The sequence below is a fragment of the Oculina patagonica genome, chromosome 4 (genome assembly GCF_052425735.1).
Source record: "Oculina patagonica isolate OP01 chromosome 4, crgOcupat, whole genome shotgun sequence".
NCBI lineage: Eukaryota > Metazoa > Cnidaria > Anthozoa > Scleractinia > Oculinidae > Oculina > Oculina patagonica.
This window is the reverse complement of record NC_135761.1, coordinates 13,362,557-13,385,819: the sequence shown is the minus strand read 5'-3', so window position 1 is coordinate 13,385,819 and position 23,263 is coordinate 13,362,557. Positions and strand designations below refer to the sequence as shown.

The window sequence follows — 23,263 nt, the reverse complement described above, 5'->3', positions numbered from 1 at the left end:
GAGAACTAGAGGCTCTGAAACTCTTTCTCAAACATTTTTCATAAGGTTTTTCTTGAAAAATAAAACAACCTTGTTCAACTGGGAATTATTTTCCCAACTAAACATATTTTGTTTTTAATTCTGGGTTAAAATCAAGATGAGGCAAGTGCCTCGTCTTGCCTCATGCTAGTTACGGCCCTACTGAAAAGCCTAGTAGGCTTGAAGACAGGTACTGTACCATTGCCACTTTTAAAGTGTTTTGCTCGGTTTGTGGCACTTTTCATTTTTTGTAAAACGTTTTTTTCGAACTGACGAATCAAGAAGTGCGCCGTTGGACAGTGTTTAAACACCAGCATGCCACTGATGATAAATCTAATTTTCCCAATATGCTGCCTCTTAGGCTATTTCTGTAAGTGATAACCAATCTAAACAGGTAAAAGGTTAAATCTATGCAAGAGAATATGAATTGTAACTATAACTATAACGATCACTTCATATTATCTTGGTCTGTGTTCGAGCCTCATGGCCCATCAGGCTGGAACTTATCCCGGTTTCTGTAGCACGAAGCGGCAAGAAGAATTTCTACTTTCCCCTGGATGGGATGCTAGTCCATCGCAGGGTTACCCCCAGCAGTAAATTCGCTGGTACCCTTACATTTATACACCTGGGTGGAAAAAGGCACTATAAGACTGGGAGTAAAGTTTCTTGCCCAAGAAAACAATACAGTGACCCCAGTAACCGGGCCTCGAATCCGAACCGCTCGATCCGGAGTCCAGCGTGCTAACCATTAGGCCACCGCACTTCTGAGACATTACATAAATCTTGGTAGAGTTAAGGTGTTTATTTCTTACGCCACTTGTTGTTACGCATTACTAGCCAAAAAAGAAATAGTTTTACTTACAGGTTTTTCTGACTTTACAGCAAATAACTTGTATCCATGGCCAGGTTGACTGAAAACCCACGCAAATATATTCTTGTCGTCTGGGTCTGGGGTTATGTATGATACTTTTTTGAGTGGATGATCATGCTGTACTTCCTGAAAAAATATATCAGAAAAGCATTTTTTTGAATCGCATCTTAGGGCCTCTTTACATGAGAGTTTTCGTCCCGGGATGACTTTCGTCCCGGGATGAATTCATCTCGGTGTCTGGTCATTTTCTTGTTGATGTTTACATGATGATACATGATTTCATCCCGGGATGAAACACCGGGATGAAATGTCATCCCGGGATGAAACATGACGAAAAACCCCATGTAAACAGTCCTTCCCGGGATGAAATGTAATGTTATGTAAGCACGGGCGAGATGAATTCAACTCGGGCGGGACGACTTATCCCGGGATGAACACGCTCATGTAAAATGAAATGTTTTTCATCCCGGGACGAAACTCATCTCGGCTCTCATGTAAAGAGGCCCTTATAAGAACTGTTCTGTACCACTTACCATATTTACTCGAATAAGCGCCGCCCCCGAATAACCGCCGCCCTCGAATAAGCGCCGCATTTGGGACAAAAAAGTTAATAAGCTCCGCCCCCGAAAAAGCGCCGCAGTCCCGATGCGGTGCTAATTTGAAGAATTTCGTTTAACTTAAAACGGCACTACAAAAGCAACTCTAAAACAAGCTTGAACATTTCTTTGCATCAAAATCGATGTTTTGCAGTTATAAGTGATTGTTTTATAGCTCTCCCATTAGTTTTTCTATTCAACACTCTTACCATACGTAGTTCTATAAATGTTGTGAAGGCCGCAAACTTTGTCACGACAGCTAGCGCCACTTCTGTCTCAGCAAGAGACAAATACTGACGATCAAAAGACGCTATTTTCAATTGCTGTAAAAGATAAGACTGTTTGTGGCGTCCAAATTTTAAATAAGCGCCGCCCTCGAATAAGCGCCGCACTTGAGGCGCGAAAAATTTTATAAGCGCCGCGGCGCTTATTCGAGTAAATACGATAGTCCTCTTGGATCGTCAAGCAATCCATGCGAAAACTGGAGTCAATATGGAAGTGAGATGAATTATGCTTATTTGATATTATGTGTGCAAACCAGAAACACCAGTTTAGTTTAATACAAGGGCTTGGATTAGGTCCAGTCGTTAGTGGTTAATAGATAATTACTGAAGCATTATTGCGGCCTCAGCTGCCTGCAATATACCCAATAATGCTGTGAGCATTGACCCTCCTAAAACCCCTTTTTTTTTCTCTCTGCATTACATCGACGATTTCAGTCGCTTTTACACTGATGTTTTAGTTCATGGCTGCAATCGTCGATATATTACACAGAGGGAGAACAATAGGATTTTAGGAGGGACAGTAATTATTTATGTGGTTTTCTTGAGTGGTTAGTGATGGCTATGGTGTTCTGGGTTGATCTAGAATACACTAACAATGTTCCAATGCTGATGTGGGGTGAGAATTCTCCAGAAATAACCACAGTTACCACAGGCTCTATGGGAGATATAGACCGTGTGACCTTTGTTGAGCGTTAACTTGTATGAGTGTTGAGCGATGAACAAAGGTCACACGATCTATATCTTCCATAGAGCCTGTGGTACCTGTGAGATTACTATGTCTGTGTATAACAGTGTGAGGCGTGGTGGCCTAGTGGTCAGCGCGCTAGACCCCGACCACCGGCCTGGCCAGCTGCAGGGCGCTGCGTTGTGTTCTTGGGCAAGACACTTAACTCTCAAAGTGCCTCTCTCCTAGACTGTCCACAGCCTTCTTTTTTTCGTATTTTTTCGATCGAATGAGTGCTGGGAAAAAACGGTGAGAGAACTGGACGCCAGCGCAAAACGGAAAGTGCGAGGAGATGGGGCTTTCTTTCGCTCCCTTCGCACGCTCCCGCCCGATCCCCCTCCCCAGCGCTTCGCGTTTACCGATTCTCTCGCTTTTTTTGCGTTGAAAAATAGAGAGGCTGTGGACAGTCTACTCTCTCCACCCAGGTGTATAAATGTGCACCGGCAAATTTACTGCTGGGGGAGGTAACCCTGCGATGGACTAGCATCCTATCCAGGGGGGGGGGGGGAGAGAGCAGTACTCCCAATCGCTTAATGCCACAGAAACCGGGATAAGCTTCGGCTGTATGGGCCACTTGGCTCGGACACAGACTTTACCTTTTATGGCGAACAGGAAGGAAGGACAGGTGATATTTCTTGCTGGTTAGGTACACCCACCTGAGTTTTTTCATCCACTATCCTGATACCATTTAATGTGACATACATCACTATCCTCTGCTTATGTTCGCCACTATCTTTATTCAATTTTGCTTGTATCTGAATCGCAAAACAAGTCAAGAAAGATATTTAAAAAAATTCCTATGAGTTCTTATACAATAATAATAATAATAATAATAAAAATAATAAAGATAATGATAATGATAATAATAAAATAATAATAATAATAATAAATAATAATAATAATAAAAAGCTTAATACAGCGCACATTTTCTAAAAGTTCTAAGGCGCCTTACATCAGTTCAAATCTTAAAATCAACATACAATCATGTTTTTGTCCCCTTTATGGACAAAATGCAAAAGGAGTAAGAGAAAAACGTTCCCAACGTATAATAGTTTAACGTCCCTTAGAACTGTTTCCACTGAGTTTCGCGTTTACTTTGGTTTTCCAGTTTTATGATAGGATAAAAGGAAAAAAACTCGGACCACTATCTCAACCAATACGAAGTAATTTTAAAACAATCTATCGAAAATCTCTCAATCAGTTTGCTAACTGAACTTAATTTAAGACTGAAACCTACCTTCAAAGTCTTGATTGCATCGACGCACATGGCATCGCCTTCCGCACTACTGACATCTACAGCACCTACAAGCTACAGAGAAAGCGAGAAAAAGGAATATTGAAAAAAGGAGGTTTGATCCACGGCCTAACTCAGGTCGTCTTGTGTCCAAGAGAACGTGTTGTCCACACTAATCGGGATAAATTTGAAAACGGAGTTGGATCCGAAAACGGATAACATGTTTTCCGTTAATACTATCGTTTTTAAAAACAGGATTTGACGATTTCATGTTGCTCAGAGAACAGCCGGCGTTTTCAAATTCTCCGTTTTCGGAAAGCTCTGTTCGGTGACCGAGAACGCCGCCTTTCGTGTGGATGGTTGGCCAAACCGGAGAAAGTCAGATGCGTTTTCAAATTTATCCGAATTAGTCTGGACAAGGCCTATGAGACGTTCCGACTCAGTTAGTCTATATAATTAGACATGTGCAAGACGGGAAACTCGTCTGATATGATTCCGGCGAAGAAACAGTTTCTCGTCTTAAATTTCAATATTTGTTCATTTTCCAGTCAAAAACGACGGAAAAAGGATGGAAAGCCTTTCTAAGACATGAAACCGCCAAGAATTCACAATTATACCTGAGAAAATCTGGTCGTGAACTTTTGTTTGCAACACGGGAAAAGACTGGAACTAGAAATGCAGCAACTTTTGCCGATAGAATGATAACCTATTTGTCTTAGTCGTGATTTGTTTCGACGTCCAAAAATTTATATTAGGCTATTTCGTCAGACAGAATTTCGTGTGAGACGAGTTTCCGTCTTCTAACATAAATTCGCTAAAAAAGTGCTCAGCAATAATTTTGAGTTACGTCCTGATGATGTGTAAGGCCAAGGTTCAAGCTGTTGTCGCTCAAGTTATGGAGTTTTGAGTGTTACGTGAAACGTTCTGAGTGTCACGTGTCGCGTGAAACGATCTGAATGTCACGTGTTACATGAAACGTTCTGAGTGTCACGTGTCACGTGAAACATACTGAGTGTCACGTGAAACGTTCTGAGTGTCACGTGTCGCGTGAAACGTTCTCGTCCAGTAGAAAACTACATTTTAGTTGGGGGATATAACAATACTGATTGTTCCGCCGTCCAGGCGATCTGCTTTTGTATTGCCGTTTAAGCAGACGTTTTTTTGGTCCGTAACGCAATTTTTTTCCCTCTGGATGGAGAGAAAAGATTGCGTGACAAGCCAAAAGGACATCTGCGTAGAAGGCTTACTACAAATGGGCACCTGCAAGTCCCCACGCTTTTTATGAAATAACAAATTTATAGCTAATAAGGATTAGATTTCATGTTGCTTGTAAAATAAAATCAATTAAAATTAAATACGAAGAAGGTTCAGACCTTGCACTTGAACTTTACGCCTTCTCCTCGGAAGCGGTCAGCATTAAAAGGAATTTCCTCTTCTAGATATCATAAACAAAATAACACCAGCAATCAGCAGTTAAATGGATAATTAAAAACAAAGAAACCTTTCATAACAGTACTGACCCTGAAGAAGGCTAGCTCTGCTTCAACCTCGTTCCCAGGGCTTTTCCCTTGGTAACTGCTTGTTAAAAACATTGGCCAATAAATTTTGACCTTCTACCGTAGTACTAGCCTTGTAAACAATTTGGATAGTCATACTAGAATTGATCAAAGATTAATTGGGTCATGGATCATAAAAAGACTCTTCTACTCTCTCTTCTACTATCATGATTGTGTACCTTACAAGTCTTAAATCTGTGATAGGGAGGGGGTGGGGTGGGGGTTGGTAGGGGGGACTCCAGTAAATTTAGGATGAGGTGTGTGCTGCACAGGCTCTTTAACCCTATACCCTGACGTGACCCTGTTAGGATTTAAAATCGAAAACTGATGCTCTTTTTATACCAAACGCAATGAAGACACCCTATCGAGGGAGCTCTGAAGCCCGTGGAAAGAGGAGCTTTTACGGTTTTGCTACTTGGAGCTCTAAGATAATTTATTGGATGTCTGAAAACAACAGAGCCCGAAGCCCAGCTTCTGTAGCCCCATTCTCCTCTCTGGAACCCTGAAAAAATCTGTGACGAAAGCCTGTGCATGAAAACGAGAACAAGGCGCTGAAAAATGTTCGAAAGGATAGGAAGGGGAAGGAATTTGCGTCGAAACAGTAAACAGGAAGTTTTGATTTGTTTTGCATGATTAGACTTGCGTTCTCCTTCGTTGAACGCAATGAAGCATCGCGGATTAAAGAGTGGAATGTCACTAGACAGAATAATAAGCGGTGGAGGAAGGGACAAAAATGTATTAGGGACTGCTTTTTCCCCTTACGGCTAACATTTTGTCATATGAAAAATAAAAAGCTAAGAGCAAGCAAGGACAGACGACGTACCTTTTGAGGACTTTGTTAGTTTCTTGTTCTTGCCTTTTGGAAGCATTTCTCCAAAGTACATGATTACAAAACTGTTCCATATATATTACCGGTGAAACCTACGTCGACAGAAACTAAATCAGTTGGCGACTTCCAATGACGGCCTTCGACGAAATAACAGAAGAAAATCGACAGAAACTTCCATCACCGGCGACAACTGCCATCGTGTTCGGCCATTTTCTCGCTGATGCATGAAAACAATGTCACACAATGCATTATTATCAAGTGCAAGTGGCATGCAAGGCGCTTCACGCATGAAGCGACCTTAAATGTATTTATATCAAGAAAGTCACAGCAGTTAAAAGCCACTTCCGGTCGGTGCCTCAAAATGTGTAAGGAGTTTGCGAGAAAACGTTATAAAAAGAGCAGTGACAACCTACGAGTTGATAAACTTTAAAGAACCTAAAAAATAATACGAGAAAGTAGAGGGCGGCTAACAGTTTCATTTCGAACCTCTCTTGTCGTTCCGTTATTGAGGCTTTTCCTTTCTGTCTTTAAAAGTGCTGATCGTTTGCTAAACCACTTAAGCTCTAACGCGCTATGGCGTAAACATTTAAGTATTGTTGTGAAGGGAGTATGGGGTGGGGAGCACCTGACTGTGTGCACTAGGTAAAGAGGGGACTGTTTCTACGTTACTTTCATATGAAGAACACAGACTGTAAGTTTGTTTCAGAAAACCCTATGCTCTCCCTGTGCTAAAACAGGAAACTTTGCGCTAAACTAGCCTATCTTACCTTTTTAGCTTTTGCAATGCAAGAAAAAGTTCTCAACAAGGAAACTTACATCTATCAAGATAAGAGCTGGAAGTAGCCGAGTATAATTTATACAGTATACAAAATAGGGAGGCGCAGTGGCCTCATGGGTCCTCATGGTCAGCGCCATCGACTCCAAGTTGAACGGCCCGGGTTCGAGCTCTGGTCGGGGCGCTGCGTTGTGTTCTGAGGCAATGCACTTTACTCTCACAGTGCTTCTCTTCACCCAGGTGTATAAATGGGTACTGGCGAATTTACTGCTGAGGGGGTAACCCTGTGATGAACTAGCATCCCATTCAGGGGGGAGTAGCAATACTCCTTGCTTCATGCTACTCAACCGGGTTAACCCTTTAACTACCAAGTTTCTGTGACTATTTAAAGGTTTTTTCTTGGCTTAGACATTCTGTAGAAATTCGTGATTGCATATAAGAAGTTCAAGTAAAATTTTTCACTGCAGAAGCCCCCAGGCTGGCATCATTAAGCTAGAATGGTGGGTAGAGGCCAGCGTTTGAAAGAAACCAGAGGTGAGAGATGATTTTGTCTTGATTGGAACGCCAAAAATGTTCGAATCGAAAGATGGCGGTTCATGAGTAAAGTTGTCTCTCTGGCCGTTCTGTGGGTGGATTCCGAGACCTGCCATGGCAATTTGGACGAATTCTGACTTCAAAAGAATGCAATCGGTGCAACATTTTGCCGGCAGGATTGGGTGGCTCGACACTTATAAAAAATATATGGAATAGAGGTAGGTAGACTTCCATGCCGCCGCCATGACTGTTTTTCCCAGGCATCCCTTTCGGTCACCAATGAGAAAATTACAGGTTTGCAAGCATAGCTCTAATCGAATAGTAATTGCTGAGTCTGCTGAATGATTGATGGGAGATTTCCTTGGTGAACGGAAAGGAATAGGGTTGAAGTTTGCTGCAAATGTATATTTTTGAAGTCAGAGTTATTTTTTTCATTAAAAAAATGGAAGCAAAGATGTGTGTTTTTTGCTGTTGTCCTGTTAGGTAGAAAACGGGCATTTTCGGATTTGCTGCTGAACAAACAACCATATGCAACGAAAATCAAGAGTTGTAGTCAGTTAGTTGGCGTTTAAAGCTATGAAAGTTATCACTTTGCCATAAAAAGCAATCATTACTATCATGTGTCCAGATATGTTAAGGCTAGAGATTTTTAGATCACTGCTGGTGTTTTTCGTACAAATTTGTACGATTGGTAGTTAAAGGGTTAAGCTCCGGCTATACCGTATTTACTCGAATAAGCGCCGGGGCGCTTATTAATTTTTTTTGCCTCAAGTGCGGCGGTTATTCGAGGGCGGCGCTTATTTAAAATTTGGATGCCACAATAAATCTTTTCTTTTGCGGTAATTGAAAATAGTGTTTTTTATTGCCAGTATTCGTCTCTTTCTGAAGAGAGAAGTGGCGCTAGCTGTCCTGGCAAAGTTCGCGGCCTTCACAACACTTAAGAGTAAGAATTTTGGATATACAATTAAAGGGCAAGTGGTAAAACAATCACTTTGAACTGCAAAACGTCGCTTTTGATGAAAAGAAATGTCCAGGTTTGTTTTAGAGTTGCTTTGTAGTGTTGTTTTTGTGAAACAAAATTCCTCGAATGAGAACCGCATCGTTACTGCGGCGCTTATTCGGGGGCGGCGCTTATTCGAGTAAATACGGTATGCACTTGGATCGGACACAGAATTTACCTTTTACAAACTTGAATGTGAAAGTTTCTTAAGTAAGACAATACTAAGAGAAATTCCAAAAAGATAATACTTTGAGAAATTCCAAAAGACGCGTGGAACGCCTGGTTAAAAATCGCACGCGAACGAAGTGGCGTGTTTGCGTCGATGTTTAGGAGAAACACTGCTCCAAAATAATTAATCTCTTCGGATTTTATGTTTGAAAGGATAGTAAGCAGCTGCTTTATTGCTAATATTGGCCAACGTTTTCTGTTTTATGCGAAAATACTCTAAAGATGTGGAGGATATGGATATTAAAACCACTGTACCGTCAATTGATCGGCGCCATTGCACTCTGCACAAAAAACCGATCACTAGCACTATAGAGGCAGATGAGTGCATATGCAAGTTCCGCTCTGTAAAATACTTAGGTCCAGGCCCCCTCTTTGTAGGGCCATATGTTAAGCATGCGCAGTTTGATTAAAAACCAGAGCACATGGTAGCCATGTCATGAACAGTTTATTCTAGTTTCGAGCTCCGAATATTACACGCTCGCCTCTAAAAAAATAAGGTATGTGTGTTACTGCTACCTCGCTCTTTATTTATTTATTTATTTATTTATTTATTTATTTATTATAATGGAATGACGTGTTTTATGAGAGAAGAACTCAGAAAAAATTCTAAGTTCACAGATGGGAATTGAACCCACGACCTTCCGTACACTAGTCGGACGCTCTAACCACTGAGCTACTGAGAACTCTAGTGGTGAGCAGTGGTCATTTGTGGGTGACACAACGACTGCATCGCACAATCACGCAATTTAACTGCATCGCGCAGTCACGTAATGCTCTCAGTGTAAATAAATGATAATGGAATGACGTGTGTTTTATTTACTTATTTTCTTCTTTTACTTTGGTCAAGAATGATTCTGTTATTTTTATAGTTATGTAGTGTAAATGAGCTTTGTAGATTGTAACGTAGGCAGGAATGTTATGTAGTATGTGTGTGTTTTCAATAAAGCATTAAAAATGTTCTTTTATTTTAACACAAAAATGCTCCTTGGCAATAATATTTCGAATATAACTTTAAATACGACTAAGACTACAATGGGATAGTGCAATTTTACTGACCCTGATCACTGTACATCTATTTGACCATTTAATGCTTTCACGTTTAACTAAACGAACAGGCTGCCTGTCGCAAAAAAGGAATCTGCACGTTCCAGGGAACTCAATTCTCGTTGAATGCACAGGCCTGTTGAAAGACGTGGGAGCTGAGGTGCGGGACTGCGAAAAGGCTGGTGGGAACCTGGGGGTAAAGGACGGACCATTATTTTCTTGGAGGGGGGATGAAAAAATTTTCCTCTACAAACTTTTTTTTTTAGTTTATGCACCTCTGCAAACATTTTTTTTTTCGAAATTCTTACTATTTTTTGTTATACATATCGCGTTTGCAAACAATTTATTTTGTCTTTCTAGGCCCTGCAAACAATTTTTTTGAATATTTTTCATCCCCCCCCCTCCTCCAAAAAAATAATGGTCCGTCCCTAAAAGGGGAAGCTCTATGGGTGGCGGGAAAAGAAGTGGGGGCAGGGGCGGGGGGGACTACTTAATTAAGACGGGGCAGAAGCTGGGAGAAAAACGCAAGCAGACCCCCCGTCTCCACCCAACGTTTATTTTTGAAATGGCCACCAACATGACACGCAAATTTCTACGTTTATTTATTACTGTATAAAGGTTCAGTTACATTTATATGTATTTGTATCAATACAAAGGACTCGATATAAGCTACTCTACACCCAAGAGTAAGCAGCAATTAAAGCCTTATCACATGACTTTCACTGAAGGGTACCCTAGATAGAAGTCGAAAAAGTGAATTTGGAAAGGTGACGTTTTGCATAATAAAAGAACTGAAAAAACACTTCTTAAAAGGTGATCATGGCTGTCGTTTTTTGTCATCACGTGACACTTTTTCCTGAGGGGCTCGAAGCCTAGTTGAAAATGTTCATAGCATTTCTTATCCTTAGAACAAAGTTGATTATCTGGATGTTTGCTAAAACTCGTGTAAACATACATGAACAATCTTCAGATATAAAACGACTGTTAAGAACGGCAGGACGTGATCAGTTACAAAGCACTGAGCTGAAATTTTACAAGGCTGCTTACATTTGAGCGAGAGTTTGCGCAGACTAGTTACGACACCAAGCCCTTAGAAAAGGTATATCTTGACACAACTGAATAGGTAATAACAAGAATAAACTTCTATATATTGTAAAAAATCTCTTCCTTAAATATACACGCTACCTTTACTAATTACTGATATATAGAGTCTGGAAACTATTTCTCAGTTAATTGTTAACCAATCCCAAGAATTCAAAATGCTGACAAACCCTATTACACTATTACATACTATCTAAATTATTGTAAAAAGCATTGCATGCCAAAATTATAATTTATGAAAATATAACTTTTTTCCTATTAAAAAGCTCTATAAAGTTCCCTTAATTGTGAACTTGAATAACGCGATCTTTCTTCACAACTACCTAAATCTATTTAATTTAATATTTAGACAAGTTAACGAGGCACAGCCGAGTTGACAATCGCTACTAGAAATTGAGAGCGAGTCTAAAACCTACAATTTTATGTCTTTTTAGCCAAAAATCAAGAATAAGTTTTCCTTTCAAGATCACTGATGATGTTCTATCAATGGGAGAATCAATCAGATTCGCGGATTCCCAAACTGGAGAACAAGCTGGGTGTCTACTACAGTAACAACTGGTCTAAAGTCACTAAAAAATATCCAGTTTTTTACTGACGCCTGGGAAATTCATTTTAGTATTTTGCTTATCAATCCTAATAATAAATTCTGAGGTTCCTTAATTTTATCGAAATTTGTCTATTATTAAAAGCTACTGCACAAAAATTTAAAATTTATGTTAAAATAACGTGTATACACTATCCATCTATATATAAAGAGCTCTATAAAATCCTCTTTGAGAACTTTAATACGCCAATCTCCTTTGATAACTAAATAGTTACTTTAAAAACATAACAGAATAACATCTGTAAACGTATTCATACGTTTACAGATACTAAGACCTGACATATAAGAGCATACACAACCATGACAACCATACGGCATCGACCGATGGCCGTAAGCTTACAGGCTTACCTTGAATGTCGAACAGAGGGCTAAACTGCAAAATGTCAGGACAAACTGTTGGTTAACTTTTTTGAACATAGCTCACAGAAGTTAAATACCTAATTCATAACAATCGTAAAACTCAATTTCCGCATGTGTAGCATCATTACTATCAGTTGCGTACCAAAAAGAAACATTCAGCAATCAGCCGGCGGAGTTCATCAGTTCCCGGATGTAGGGCGGGAAAAAAACACGCGTGCGACCATCGGCCATATTGTGTTTCTGATATTCAATAGTTACTTGGGTCACTGGGGCTAATCTGCTTTCCTTATTCCGTTCTCTTGACTTGTTTATATGAACTTTTGCTCAAAATACACGACGTTCTTGTATTTCTTTTGCCAGAAAACACATTTACGATAGACCTGAGTTATAAAGTATTTACCGTCGGTCTTCTGAGTCTTCATTTTGAAAATTGCCCTTGGTACTCTTTCTTCAGCATTCGTTTAATAAAGATCTGGTTGTCGAAAGACCTGCTTTTAGAACTTTTCATCGATATTATTCACCCCCTTCAGGGGTGGCCTTGGCCTGTGCATATTTATATCGCACGTCCGGTATTTACCCTGTGGCATTTCCTGTGAGCGGTTTAGAAGAGAAGCGGGGTCTTTCCGGCATTTATTACCCGAGGCGACAGGTACCGATGTCGTGAATATGTTAACACACAAGCTGTTCATGAAGTTTCTAAATTTTGTATTGATACAAAAATGTAAACAGAATAAAAAATAGACCCTTTTTACCTGGAACACATTGCACTTTTAGGTTTCTAGACTGCCTTCTTTCGAATTTTTTAGCTTTCGGAGTTTAACATCAGTCCTCCGTACAAAAGAAAAGAAAGAAAAATGATTGCATTTTAGAAATTCAAAGAGCATAAAATCCCTTGCACAGAGTCCAAAACGGGATAAGGTCTCCATGGCTCCGATCCGGGCCCCAGGACTCCACGATCTTTGGCAAACGTTCTCAGGGCTCCACGCTCTGTAGCAAAATAATATTAGGGCTCCAAGCCGCAAAACGAATGGGGGGCTCCAGGCTCCACTGCGAAAAGTTTAGAGCTCCTAACACAACGTCATTTAGTCTACAAGCAGGTATTTACAAATAGCGAATTTGAGATCGTGTTTGTTAATCTACTAGCTTTTCCAAAAACTACGTTAAGAGGTTTATGGTACCTGAAAAAACACTTACATAGCGTTATTCAAAACTAGACTATTTCTTGATACTATTCTTATTAATCATGAACTAAAAAAATTTGTTTAGTTTACTAAGTTATCATATTATAGTTTCTGAAGAAAACTCGATTAAAAAATACGTACTATTACAAAAATAATGAAACTTACAGAAGTTTGAACACAACAATGTAACTATGACATGTCATCAAACTGGTTCTTCAAGTTCCTCAATAATCTCTTCCATATTTGGTCTCGCCCCAGGCTCTGTTTGCACACATCTCCGCACGAGGGCTCGAAGCAGGCGCTTTGTAACCATTGCAATTTGTTGATCACGCCTTTCAGGATCTGGCAATTCTCGGATGCACATTTCACAGAGGAGAACGCCAAAGCTATACACATCGACCTAAAGACAACAACAGATTGAAAAAAATTATATACTTTACTGAAGATATTTACTTCTAACAAGTAAAGCGACAGCGAAGGATGAAAAACTCAATAACCTCCATTTGCCTTCAAAACTTCTACTCCTCTTTTTATCCAATATACTGAAAACATACACCGTTCCTAGACTCGTCTTATAGTTCAGTGCAAACATTCCTGAACAAATATTTCCAATGACATCCCGACAAGTGAGAGAGCTTCTTCAGCGAGGAAATTGAACGTGGTATATCTTTACACGTTCCTTCTCAAAACAAAAAGAAAAGAAAAACAAATCTAGGTATCCGTAATAAAGCCAGTCGTCGAGAAGCCAACAAAAGAGGGAGGGAAGAAATTAGGATGATTTTTCACATTAAGACCCTGGCTCCTTACGGCATGAAGATAGGCTTATCTTTTTTTTTTAAAAAAAAATAAGAATCTAAATTTTTAATTGTCAATTCTAAGTTACAAATGTTATTATGCTTTTTTATCTTTATGCGTGTGAAATGTGCATATGTAAAAAATGTGCGCACACTTAATAGACACTTGCGTAAGCTCGAGCGTTTGTCTTGAGACATCCACAGACACTGATGAAGGGGTTATCCACAAAACGTTAAAGTATGTCGAAGGCACTTTAAATGTAGGTTTCACTATTTTTGTCATTGCTAACCTTGACTGTTTGATTTGAAGTAAGTGCTTCAGGAGCAATGTAATTCCTAGCTCCAGGGGCAACTGTCATGGTCTGTTGCATGAAATTAGCAGTACCATAATCTGACACTTTGCCTCTCCATTGGTCACCCTGTCGCCATAGCAATACATTAGCACTACTGATGTCGCGGTGAATAATGGGAGGTGTCTTTTGGTGAAGATAACTCAACGCTCGTGTCACATCCAGAGAAATAATGGAGACTTCCGTTGCAGAGAGAGATCGCCGCTCTAACAGTGCTCGTAAACTTAATTCCATGAGTTCTGTTACAAACAGAGGACTTTCATCATCATTTGTTGCTCCAATGAACTGTAGCAGACATGGATGGCGGCATCTTGAAGCAATGTCCATTTCTCGTTCAAACAAACTAAGGTTGTGAGGGGAAAGAATCAAATTATGGATTTGTTTCACAGCTACAGCACAGCCACAATACTTTCCCTCGACAACACTTCCCCAGGCTCCCCCACCAAGGAATTTGTCTGTCATCAGCTGAATTTGATCACGGGAAATGACCCAGTCAGGGGTCTGTTGACGTTGACGTTGACGTTCACTCAGTACTTGCTGCTGAGCTTCTGACAGAGTTATCTCCAGTTCATCCATTTCCTGGTTTTTTGCTCTCAGCTCTACTTCTAGTGCAGTCACTAGCACCTGCAAATAATCAGATTCGTCTTCCTTTTCCCTAAGTTGTTCTTGTGAGCTTGTCACCTGCTGTTCCATCTCTCTCAACTGTCTTTGTGAGTTTTCCTCTTCTTGCTCCTTCTCCCTCAACTGTTCACGCAAGCTGGCCTCTTGTAACTCTTTTTCTTGCAACTGCCTTTGAAAATGTGCCACCTGTTGTATTTCTGAGTTTTCTAATTGTTGCTCTATCTCCTCTAGTTGTCTTTGTAAAATCTCTTCGTGTTCATTTCTTCCTCTCAGCTGCTGTTCAATCTCCGAAAACTGTGTCAGCAAATTCTCTTGTTGTTGATTTTTCTCCCTGAGCTGACCATGCAGGTTGGCCTCTTCTAACTCTTTTTCACCCAATTGCCTCTGAAGATCTGCCATCTGCTTTTCCCTTTCCCTTGATACACTTTCCGAGTTTTCTAGTGCAAGGTCTTTCTCTCTCAGTTGTCTTTCCATTCGTGCCAACTGCTGTTCCATCTCCCTTAACTGTCTTTGAAAGTCAGTTTCTTCTTGCTGAGTTTTCTCCCTTAGCTGTTCACGTAAGTTGGCCGCGTGTAACTTTATTTCCTGCAACTGTCTTTGAGAATTTGTCAAATGCTGTTCCATTTTATTCAATTGTCTTCGAAAGTTTTCGTTTGGAACTTTCCTTTTAGACACTGTTGAAAAAATATTTGAATTAAGGAGAGTATTGCTGGTTTTCACTGTCACGCAAGTAACAATACTGTGACGCGCTGCAAAAAAATAAATCCAAAGCCATTGAGTAAAAAAACTCAAGAATATTACAGGTTGTAGAAAATTACTAGATAGACGACGTGTCCAAGTTTCAGGTCTGTACGATATTCCGTACTCGAGTTATCCGTTTAAATATTCCACGCAAATTTAGAGAGCACAGTATGGAATCGCCATCTTGGAGTCTGTGCGAAGGGACACCAAGATGGTCGCCGGAAGTCAGCGAAAACATCTGTCATTCAATTCTGCTATAAAAAGCAGTCATTTCACCTTCGTGAATAAGTAAGCATTCACATAAACACTTCTAGTAAAACCTCAATTGTTCAGATCGTTAAAAAACGCAGGATGATGCATACGTGACAACCTTGAGGAGGCCATTCTGATGTCGTGTGGCGTAAAATTTCAAAATTTAAAATGTTATATCTTAAAGACGGCGGACGCTATCGAGCTGAAAACCTTCAATAAGATATACATTAAGTACGTCTAATAGCCAGTGGAGGATAAAAAGTCAGAGGTCTCGCGATTCTTGATTTTAAAATTTTGATGACGTCACGTGAAAACCAAGAATAGATAGAAAACTGCTCTTCCGTGGAAAAGAAAATTAACTTGAATAAATGAATAAACCTGTTTTTGCAGCTGCTACATCGTCTTATTGTAAAACAGGAGATTGTATTTTTCGCTTCTCTGAAGGTTATTTGGATAGGAAATCATCCATTTCCTTACCTTTTTTTGGACTCTTGTCTGAAACAACTTTCGTTGCTAACGATGGTTTCTTAGTTCCATCCAAAACTTGCTGGGGGTGCATTACTTCATCACTACATCTCAGGTTTGAGTGTGTTACAGAAGTTGCAATTTGCTTGGAATCTAGTGTCAAAAAAAAAGGTAAAAGTAAAGAGTATTATTACAAATAAGTATTATTAAGTAGTATTAAGATTAAGCCCCACATTCCCACCCACGTAACGTAAACATTCAATAAAAACCTCCCATAAATATTTGAAACACACAATCGTTCTGATAAAAAGTCTTTCACCAAACCACCCTAAATATAAGATTACCTGTACCTTCAAATGTAAACATTATTTTTAGTTTTTTTTAGAACAATTTACACCTCTTTCCAAAATGGTCGAAAAAAATTGTATTCTTTTGTCTTCATGTTAATTTGCCCTTATTACCTCGTTTTAATCAAAAGATTCTTTAGACCTTTTCAGATGCGATCGAAGCCACGAAGGCCAATTAACATGAAAATAAAAGAATAATATATTTTCCGCCATATTGGAAAAAGGTGTATAAAGATATTTCTTTTTATAAGTAAGACAGCTAAAATAACAATTGATTTACATTTTATATTTTTAACTGAAGTACAGTTGAACCTTGGGGAGATTGAGAGTACAAACACGAAGGCTTTGGTCTCTGACTCTCAATTCAGGTTGCGGTATTTGCTTGCAAAATATTAATTATAATTATTTTCCAAAGTAAGGCTGCAAAGAATTATTTAGGAATTGATAACAAATAATTTAAAGTTTGAGCCGACTAGACACTAAATCTTAACTGTTTACAAAATTTTGGCGATCGATAGGGTTAAAACTTCTTGCTTCCGAACAGAACACGTTTTAACTTTGTAAGGGGTCATACGTAGGGCTTTCCACAAGTTGCTTGAGATTTCCCAAAAAGTTGCCCGTAATTTCTCAAAAAGTTGCTCAAAAGTTGCTCCAAAAATCCAAAAAAGTTGCTTTTGATAATAAAAGTTGCTCGAAAGTTGCTCCAAAAAATCCAAAACGCTGCTTCCAATCAAGAGAATTTCTCTAAATATAGCTTTTTTCCTCTTTGAGGGTAAGATTTCTACGCAGTTTTATGCAATTTTACAGCAAAAGAAGTATATAAATAACATATAAGGGGAAAATTTGTTATATAACAAGGGTTTCTTTAACTGAGAAAAGTCGTGAACATATCGATGACGTCATGTTTGATGACGAGTTTTGAAATGTTTTAATGCAGAATGAGCCGAAAGTTGAAACGTCTTCAGATGTTCCTCGAAAATCTTCGGCAAACTTCGTAAATCTTCGGAAACGTTCGTATTGCCTTAGAACAACACTCGGATAATCTTCGGAGATCTTCGGTATAAAAATTGCTCAAAATGCAACAAGTTGCTCGAGAGGAAAAAAGTTGCTCGAAGGGGAAAAAGTTGCTCGAAACATGAAAAGTTGCCAAAAAGTTGCCGAGCAACTTGTGGAAAGCCCTAGTCATACGGGGGTGTTACTAGAACCAGGAACGGGAAACGGAGAACGGGGAACGGGGAACCGGGAGTCTGGGAACTAGTACACAGCCGTAATCCGTATAAGAATTCAAAATTGCGGACAAAAACACGAAAACGGAGTAAAATGTAGTTTACTGATTAAGGTAAATGCTAAGTGTTCCTTAATTAGATTAAGTATAAGTTAGTTTAAGGTAGCCGTTTGCAGTGCAATAAGACGACTTGCTTTTCTTAAGTATCAAGGCGAAATACAGTAAGCTTATTCCTGGGTGAAAATTCGAAGTCAACGTAACAGCAGGCGTTTGTAGAGCGTAACATCGTTATCAGGGACGTCAATAATAGATAGAGCTTAAACAAATAAGGCAGAGTTAACTAAGTTAAATAAGGCAGTCTTTAAGTAAACTAAATACAAAAAAACAAAAAACAAAAACAAACAGCAAATTCATTCAACTAGTAATTACCATTGAACAACAATACTTGACAGATTACAGTCAACTCTCGTTGTAGCGGACACGCTCGGGGCGTCGTTTCGTGTCCGTTATAGCGAGAGTCCGTATTAGTGGGAGTCATTTCTAGTCAAACATGTCAAACCTTGTTCGTTGAGGATCTGGATTTTGTCCATAATAGCGAGTGTCCGCAATAGCGGGGTGTCCGCAAGGCGAGAGTTGACTGTACCTTGTTTGAACGAATACGAATTTGCTTTCTGATAACCAAGCAGATTTAAAGACTGATTAAGGTGGCTCAAAGGCGCGCGCTACTATTTTCTGCTTGACGTCATTATTGCTCGCGCGGGCTAAATTGGCGCTAGCAACTCTAAACAAAAACGAAAAAGAGTTCATCTGTTTTACCGCGCTTTACCAAATTTGTATACAAAAGAAAACTTCAAAATACTTTCAGATAGGTCTTGAAACCTGGGACGGAAAATAATACGACAAAAAAGGTGGATAAACAACCGACAGAGAAGTTCTAATTCTGTCTTTAATTATCGCTCGCGACGCATGGCGTCATATTAGCGCGCGCTCGTGTGCGAAATTTGATTCGCTTCGGAGGTCGTAAAAGCCAGATTTTGATCCAGATTTTCTCAAAACCTACCGTACAACCTATTATGAAACTTTTACAATTAAATTTTAGGGGTGAACCACGTCCACAGCCAAAATTTTGAAAAAATCTGTAAGACAGATTTTGAGCTATTTTAAAAATTGGCAAAATATCACATTTTCGTATTTTGCGAAAAATCTGTCTTACAGATTTTAATATTATTTTGCAGGACTGATAAATCAAAGCCAATTTCTTATTTCTGAAATTTTGAGGTAGGGTCGTACGGGTAGATTTTGAGAAAAACGCCGTTTAAACTACTAGTGCCAGTCCCCTCTTTAACACTCGGTCGTTCATTTAAGCTGTTTATTAGCATTTTTATTTTCCAAATATCGCATTAGATGGTTTTAGGATGTAACAAACAATGATAAGAGAAAGACAAAACTTTTCTGGAGATTGTACAAGAGAGAAAAAGGTTGGACTGATTTGCCCCCTCAAAACTGTATTAAGCCACCTTAAAATGAAAGTTTTTTGAGCAGTGTCTTGATCAGTTTTTTAACCAATCAATTCGTGTCGAGGGGTGGATCAAACCATTACGGATTTAAAATGGCGCCAACTGTTGACATCTGCCAATCAGCAAGGCTTCCAAAGTGCAAAAAAGGTACCTTTTTTGCGATTCTGGTGATATCGCTTCTTAGCGCGAAAAAGGTAGACATTTTCTACTTACGCCTTCTTTCAGAAGAGTGAAAACTCGAAAAAAGCTGGCAATATTAGCAAGATAAGATTTGTAGGCGAAAGCGAAAAACAGAAGCACTTGTAATGTAGCATGTGCCCTAAGTGTTTGTAAGTAATGTAAGTTTCTGTTGTAAGAATGTCTACCCTCCTAAAATACCCATCCTCTTTAAACAAAAAGAGGTAACCTTTTTTTGCATATTCGGCTTAATAGCAAAGAAAGTAATAACAAGGTACCAAATTCGTGCGTTGTTTCATTGACGAACTAGGCGTGAACCTGTTTTTTTGTGCTTTATTTGCTTTTGGAATTCACCTTTTCATGAAAAAGTAGAATTGCCGGAACCTTTCACTGATTACATTTTAATCTGAAGCTTTGTTTTTAGAACAGTAGAAAATGCATAAAAAGCGGACAATGTTGACGTGTAAATATTTACAATCAAAAGCCAACAATACCAACATTTTTTTTTAAAAAAGGTACCTTTTTCAACTTTCAACGTTTTCGACAAGCATTAAAAAAGACAACAATCTTGTGTGAACTTATAACAGAAACTTGATTTTTCTGCTGTTTTCAACAATAAGAGTTAAGCTTTTTATAAAAAAGTAGAATTGCCAGAACCTTTCACTGATTGCATGGGCCAATTTTACTCGATTCCTGTCCACATTCAATTGCATACTCAATTAAATTAATTCATTAATTAATCTCGTGACGCGGGTAGAGGGGTTGGGTGCAAAACTCGTAGTATATCTACGTTACTTGAAAACCTTCTGCTCTCTTTATGGTTAAGCCTCTTTACAGAGGCAAATCTTACTCGAGCATAAGAAATCGACTTTTCAAAGATAATTTCCAATGAGAAACACCAAGATGCAAAATAAATAATAGTCGTTTTATTCACGTGATAAGTGAAATCTTCTTTTGTAGCCTCGATAAGCAGCCGAAAGCCCTCTCTCATTTTCTCATAACAGGCCTGGAAATAATCTTTGTCTGCAAGCAGATCATTTGTCAGCCAAGGACAAGTTCTGGCCTGACAAGAAGCCAGTCTGGTCGGACAAAAACGTTTTTGTCGTTATAAATTAAAAAGGAAACATAGTTGGAATTTTAAAGCTGATTTTAGTACGTACTGCGCAGACTCGGGGTTTGTTTTCGTTTTTGTTTTGAATTCGTTGAAACGTTACACTTCGGTGACAGCATACATGAAGTTTTTAAGTCCGCCATTACAGTTCGTTTCGTTCAAGAATTTCCTATGAGCTGAAACGTCGGTTTGAAATAGCGTCAAGGTTCTTCTACTCGTTATTATTTGTTCTGCAAGGATATCTGGCGTTAATAATGAAGAAAAAGGTAAGTTTGTCGCGGAAATTTTAGTTTTGCTTGTAAACATTCCTTCGTGTGGGCTCACATAAACATTGTAGCCGAGATTGCGCAGTACGGACTGAATTCATCTTTAAAGCCAGTCGCCAGGAGGCAACTAGCTTAAAAATGTTGCATGATTTTTGATTACAAATTCTATTCCAAGGCCGTGAAATATAAATTAAACAGTGTATCGATCCTAAACAAGCTGTAGCATTCCTTTAATTCAAAAAAATAAACACAATGCTTTCACCTTTAATTTAATGTTAATGAAAATGCACCTCTGTGTTTTTCTGAAGCTGTGTTGTAATTTAGATAACAAAGGGGGTTCAAATCTGTTCGCTTACTGAAAGTCAACATTCCCGAGCTAAGGATTGAAATACGAAAGAAACTTGAGTTAAACTTTGTTTAGAATTTAATTTCATTCAAGATAAAGGCAAGAAATGCATTCAAAAGCTTCAAGATTCCGAAAATGTCAAAGTCACACAAATTTGTATGCGTATAAGGTTTGGGTTATATTAGAACACTACGGATTTGGTGTTGTGGAATTCATGGATCAGAAGAGAGCTATGTGGAGTTTTTTTTTCTTTTCTCAAATTTATAAATCAGTAAATGTCATATACTTCAATTTTTTGTCCGGCGGTTTTTCTCGGGCAAGCGGGCCTTGATTTTCCTAAAAACTGGTTGCCCGAACGCAATTTGTGGCCTCTCGGACGACCAAACAACGTGACATTTAAGACGTCATGCGTTGCGCGTGATGGATAAATTATCGAAACGGAATAAAAACGAAAGTGATAAAAAAGCATTCCTGCGTTGTATTGTGGTAGTATAATAAAATAAACTTGTTAATTCCATATTTGGCCACAAACTTGTCCGACCAGGCTTTTACCTTTAAAAACCTCAAATTTTTTGGATATGTCGAGTGGATTTAAATGTGTAAAATTTAAATAAAATAAAAGGCTTTATTTACCCTGAATGGCCAATAGGTAAACACTGGTGTTAACTGGCGATCAGCATAAAGATAAAAAATTTCGAAAAAGGCCCTCAGCAATAGGCCGAATAAATAATGAAAATGAAAATCCCTTAACCCGTAGTTAAAAGCAGTTTTAACTACAAATGAAGATATATATATAGGACATTGAAAAGAGGCAGATCCGTCAAAGAAATTTGTCTTCCCTGACGGCAAGGAGCGTCACACTGTAAAAGCTTCTGTGAGCTTCTGTGGGTTGTTATTGGTAGATTTTGATTCCTTTTGTTTTTCAAGGATCGTCACGCTGTCGTGTAGCAATGCTTAACGGCAGCGAGAAAAGCAATCATTAGTTGGGTTGAGTTTTGAACTTACACCACCAAAAGCACTATGAGGAGAGCAGTGGGTTTTCAGAATACATAGCCTTTGTGTACTTCATTGAAAGTAACGTAGCTGTGCTATGGGTGTTGCCCAGTGCCAGACACAGTCATGTGCACTCGCCCCAACCCGCTTCACAAGATTAATCAATTAAAATTAATTAATTGAATTATTCAATTAATTATTCAATTAAAATGTTTGACAGAAGTCGAGGAAAGAAGTGAGTAGTGAAATTGGCCCTTTCGAAATTTTCCGAGTTAAAAACGTTCTCCAATTTATAAAATAAATCAGGTAGGGGGGTAAATGACATACCAGCTCCGTCGACTTCATGTTTGCCTAACGGTTTTTCATGATCATCCTTCTCAGCGTGGATCTTCCTTTCAGTATTTTGACTTCCGAATTCAAACATGGAAAAAGCACGCAACTTTTTAATTGGTCTATTGTTTCTAGAGGTGCTGATGGGAGGTGCGTTGCTGAAGTGATCATCTTTAAAGTCTATTTTGCATGCCCCTTTATCTCGCATGTCAGCATCTTGATCATTATCCCTGTTACCAGTTGATTTTGCACTCGCAAACACATCTAACATCAGACGTTGTTGTTCAATGAATGCAAAAGTATCAGTTTGGCTGGATTCTCCAGCAGCCTTAATGACATCAGCTGGGTCAATTAAGCTTCTACTTCTTACTCGAGCTCGTTTCGGAGACACCTGGTCTGAGGAGAAAATTGTAACATGTACAATCATGTATAAAACAAAATGTGCAAGGGTTATTAGCACCCCTTAGCTTTTAGCAATTTGTAGTGTGTGGACAATTTGTGAGTCATCGAGCCGTGCTGAATCCCAATATAAACGCTTTTCTTCTTCTCACATGTCATAATCTTGATCATTATCTCTCTTACCAGTTGATTTTGCATTCTTTACTCATCTAACATCTGACGTTGAATGCTATATAAAGTCTCAGCTAATTTTTATTTTTATTTATTTTTAATTTTTTTTAAAGAAAACTTTACTAAACTGTGTTAAAAAGACAAACTTTTTGGGGAACATCATAACGAAAAAAAAACTGCACCACGCCTATTGTACATGTTGGATTGACTAGTGAAAGA

The 23,263-nt window shown here is 38.9% G+C and overlaps 2 protein-coding genes and 1 long non-coding RNA gene across 3 annotated transcripts in view; all 3 read right to left on the bottom strand.

The window, feature by feature from the left end:
- LOC144648159 (uncharacterized) overlaps positions 1-6,297 on the bottom strand; it is a 33,834-nt gene extending 27,537 nt beyond the window's left edge. Inside the window, exons 1-5 of the mRNA XM_078507786.1 lie at positions 6,107-6,297; positions 5,101-5,162; positions 3,731-3,802; positions 3,150-3,248; positions 881-1,015 (exon numbers count right to left, since the gene is read on the bottom strand). Of these exons, the coding sequence (XP_078363912.1) occupies positions 881-1,015; positions 3,150-3,248; positions 3,731-3,802; positions 5,101-5,162; positions 6,107-6,167 (429 nt within the window). The 5' untranslated portion in view covers positions 6,168-6,297. The remainder of the gene's footprint in view (positions 1-880; positions 1,016-3,149; positions 3,249-3,730; positions 3,803-5,100; positions 5,163-6,106) is intronic.
- Positions 6,298-10,226: 3,929 nt separating this feature from the next.
- LOC144651570 (uncharacterized) overlaps positions 10,227-23,263 on the bottom strand; it is a 21,019-nt gene continuing 7,982 nt past the window's right edge. Inside the window, exons 2-3 of the long non-coding RNA XR_013570340.1 lie at positions 12,474-12,936; positions 10,227-11,612 (exon numbers count right to left, since the gene is read on the bottom strand). This is a non-coding gene — a long non-coding RNA (uncharacterized LOC144651570). The remainder of the gene's footprint in view (positions 11,613-12,473; positions 12,937-23,263) is intronic.
- LOC144651483 (uncharacterized) lies at positions 12,958-16,284 on the bottom strand. Its single transcript, XM_078511426.1, has 3 exons — positions 16,175-16,284; positions 14,024-15,378; positions 12,958-13,339 (listed from the first exon to the last, which is right to left on the bottom strand). The coding sequence occupies exons 1-3, from the start codon at positions 16,254-16,256 to the stop codon at positions 13,142-13,144; spliced, it is 1,635 nt and encodes a 544-aa protein (XP_078367552.1). The 5' UTR covers positions 16,257-16,284; the 3' UTR covers positions 12,958-13,141.

What these genes read in the sequence shown, in the direction of transcription:
- LOC144651483 (XM_078511426.1), bottom strand. Translation starts at nt 16,256, where the DNA reads ATGCACCCCCAGCAAGTTTTGGATGGAACTAAGAAACCATCGTTAGCA. An exon ending in AGACAAGAGTCCAAAAAAAG is followed by an intron (nt 15,379 to 16,174) that starts GTAAGGAAATGG and finishes TTTTTTCAACAG; the next exon opens with TGTCTAAAAGGAAAGTTCCA. An exon ending in CTTCAAATCAAACAGTCAAG is followed by an intron (nt 13,340 to 14,023) that starts GTTAGCAATGAC and finishes TGTTGTCTTTAG; the next exon opens with GTCGATGTGTATAGCTTTGG.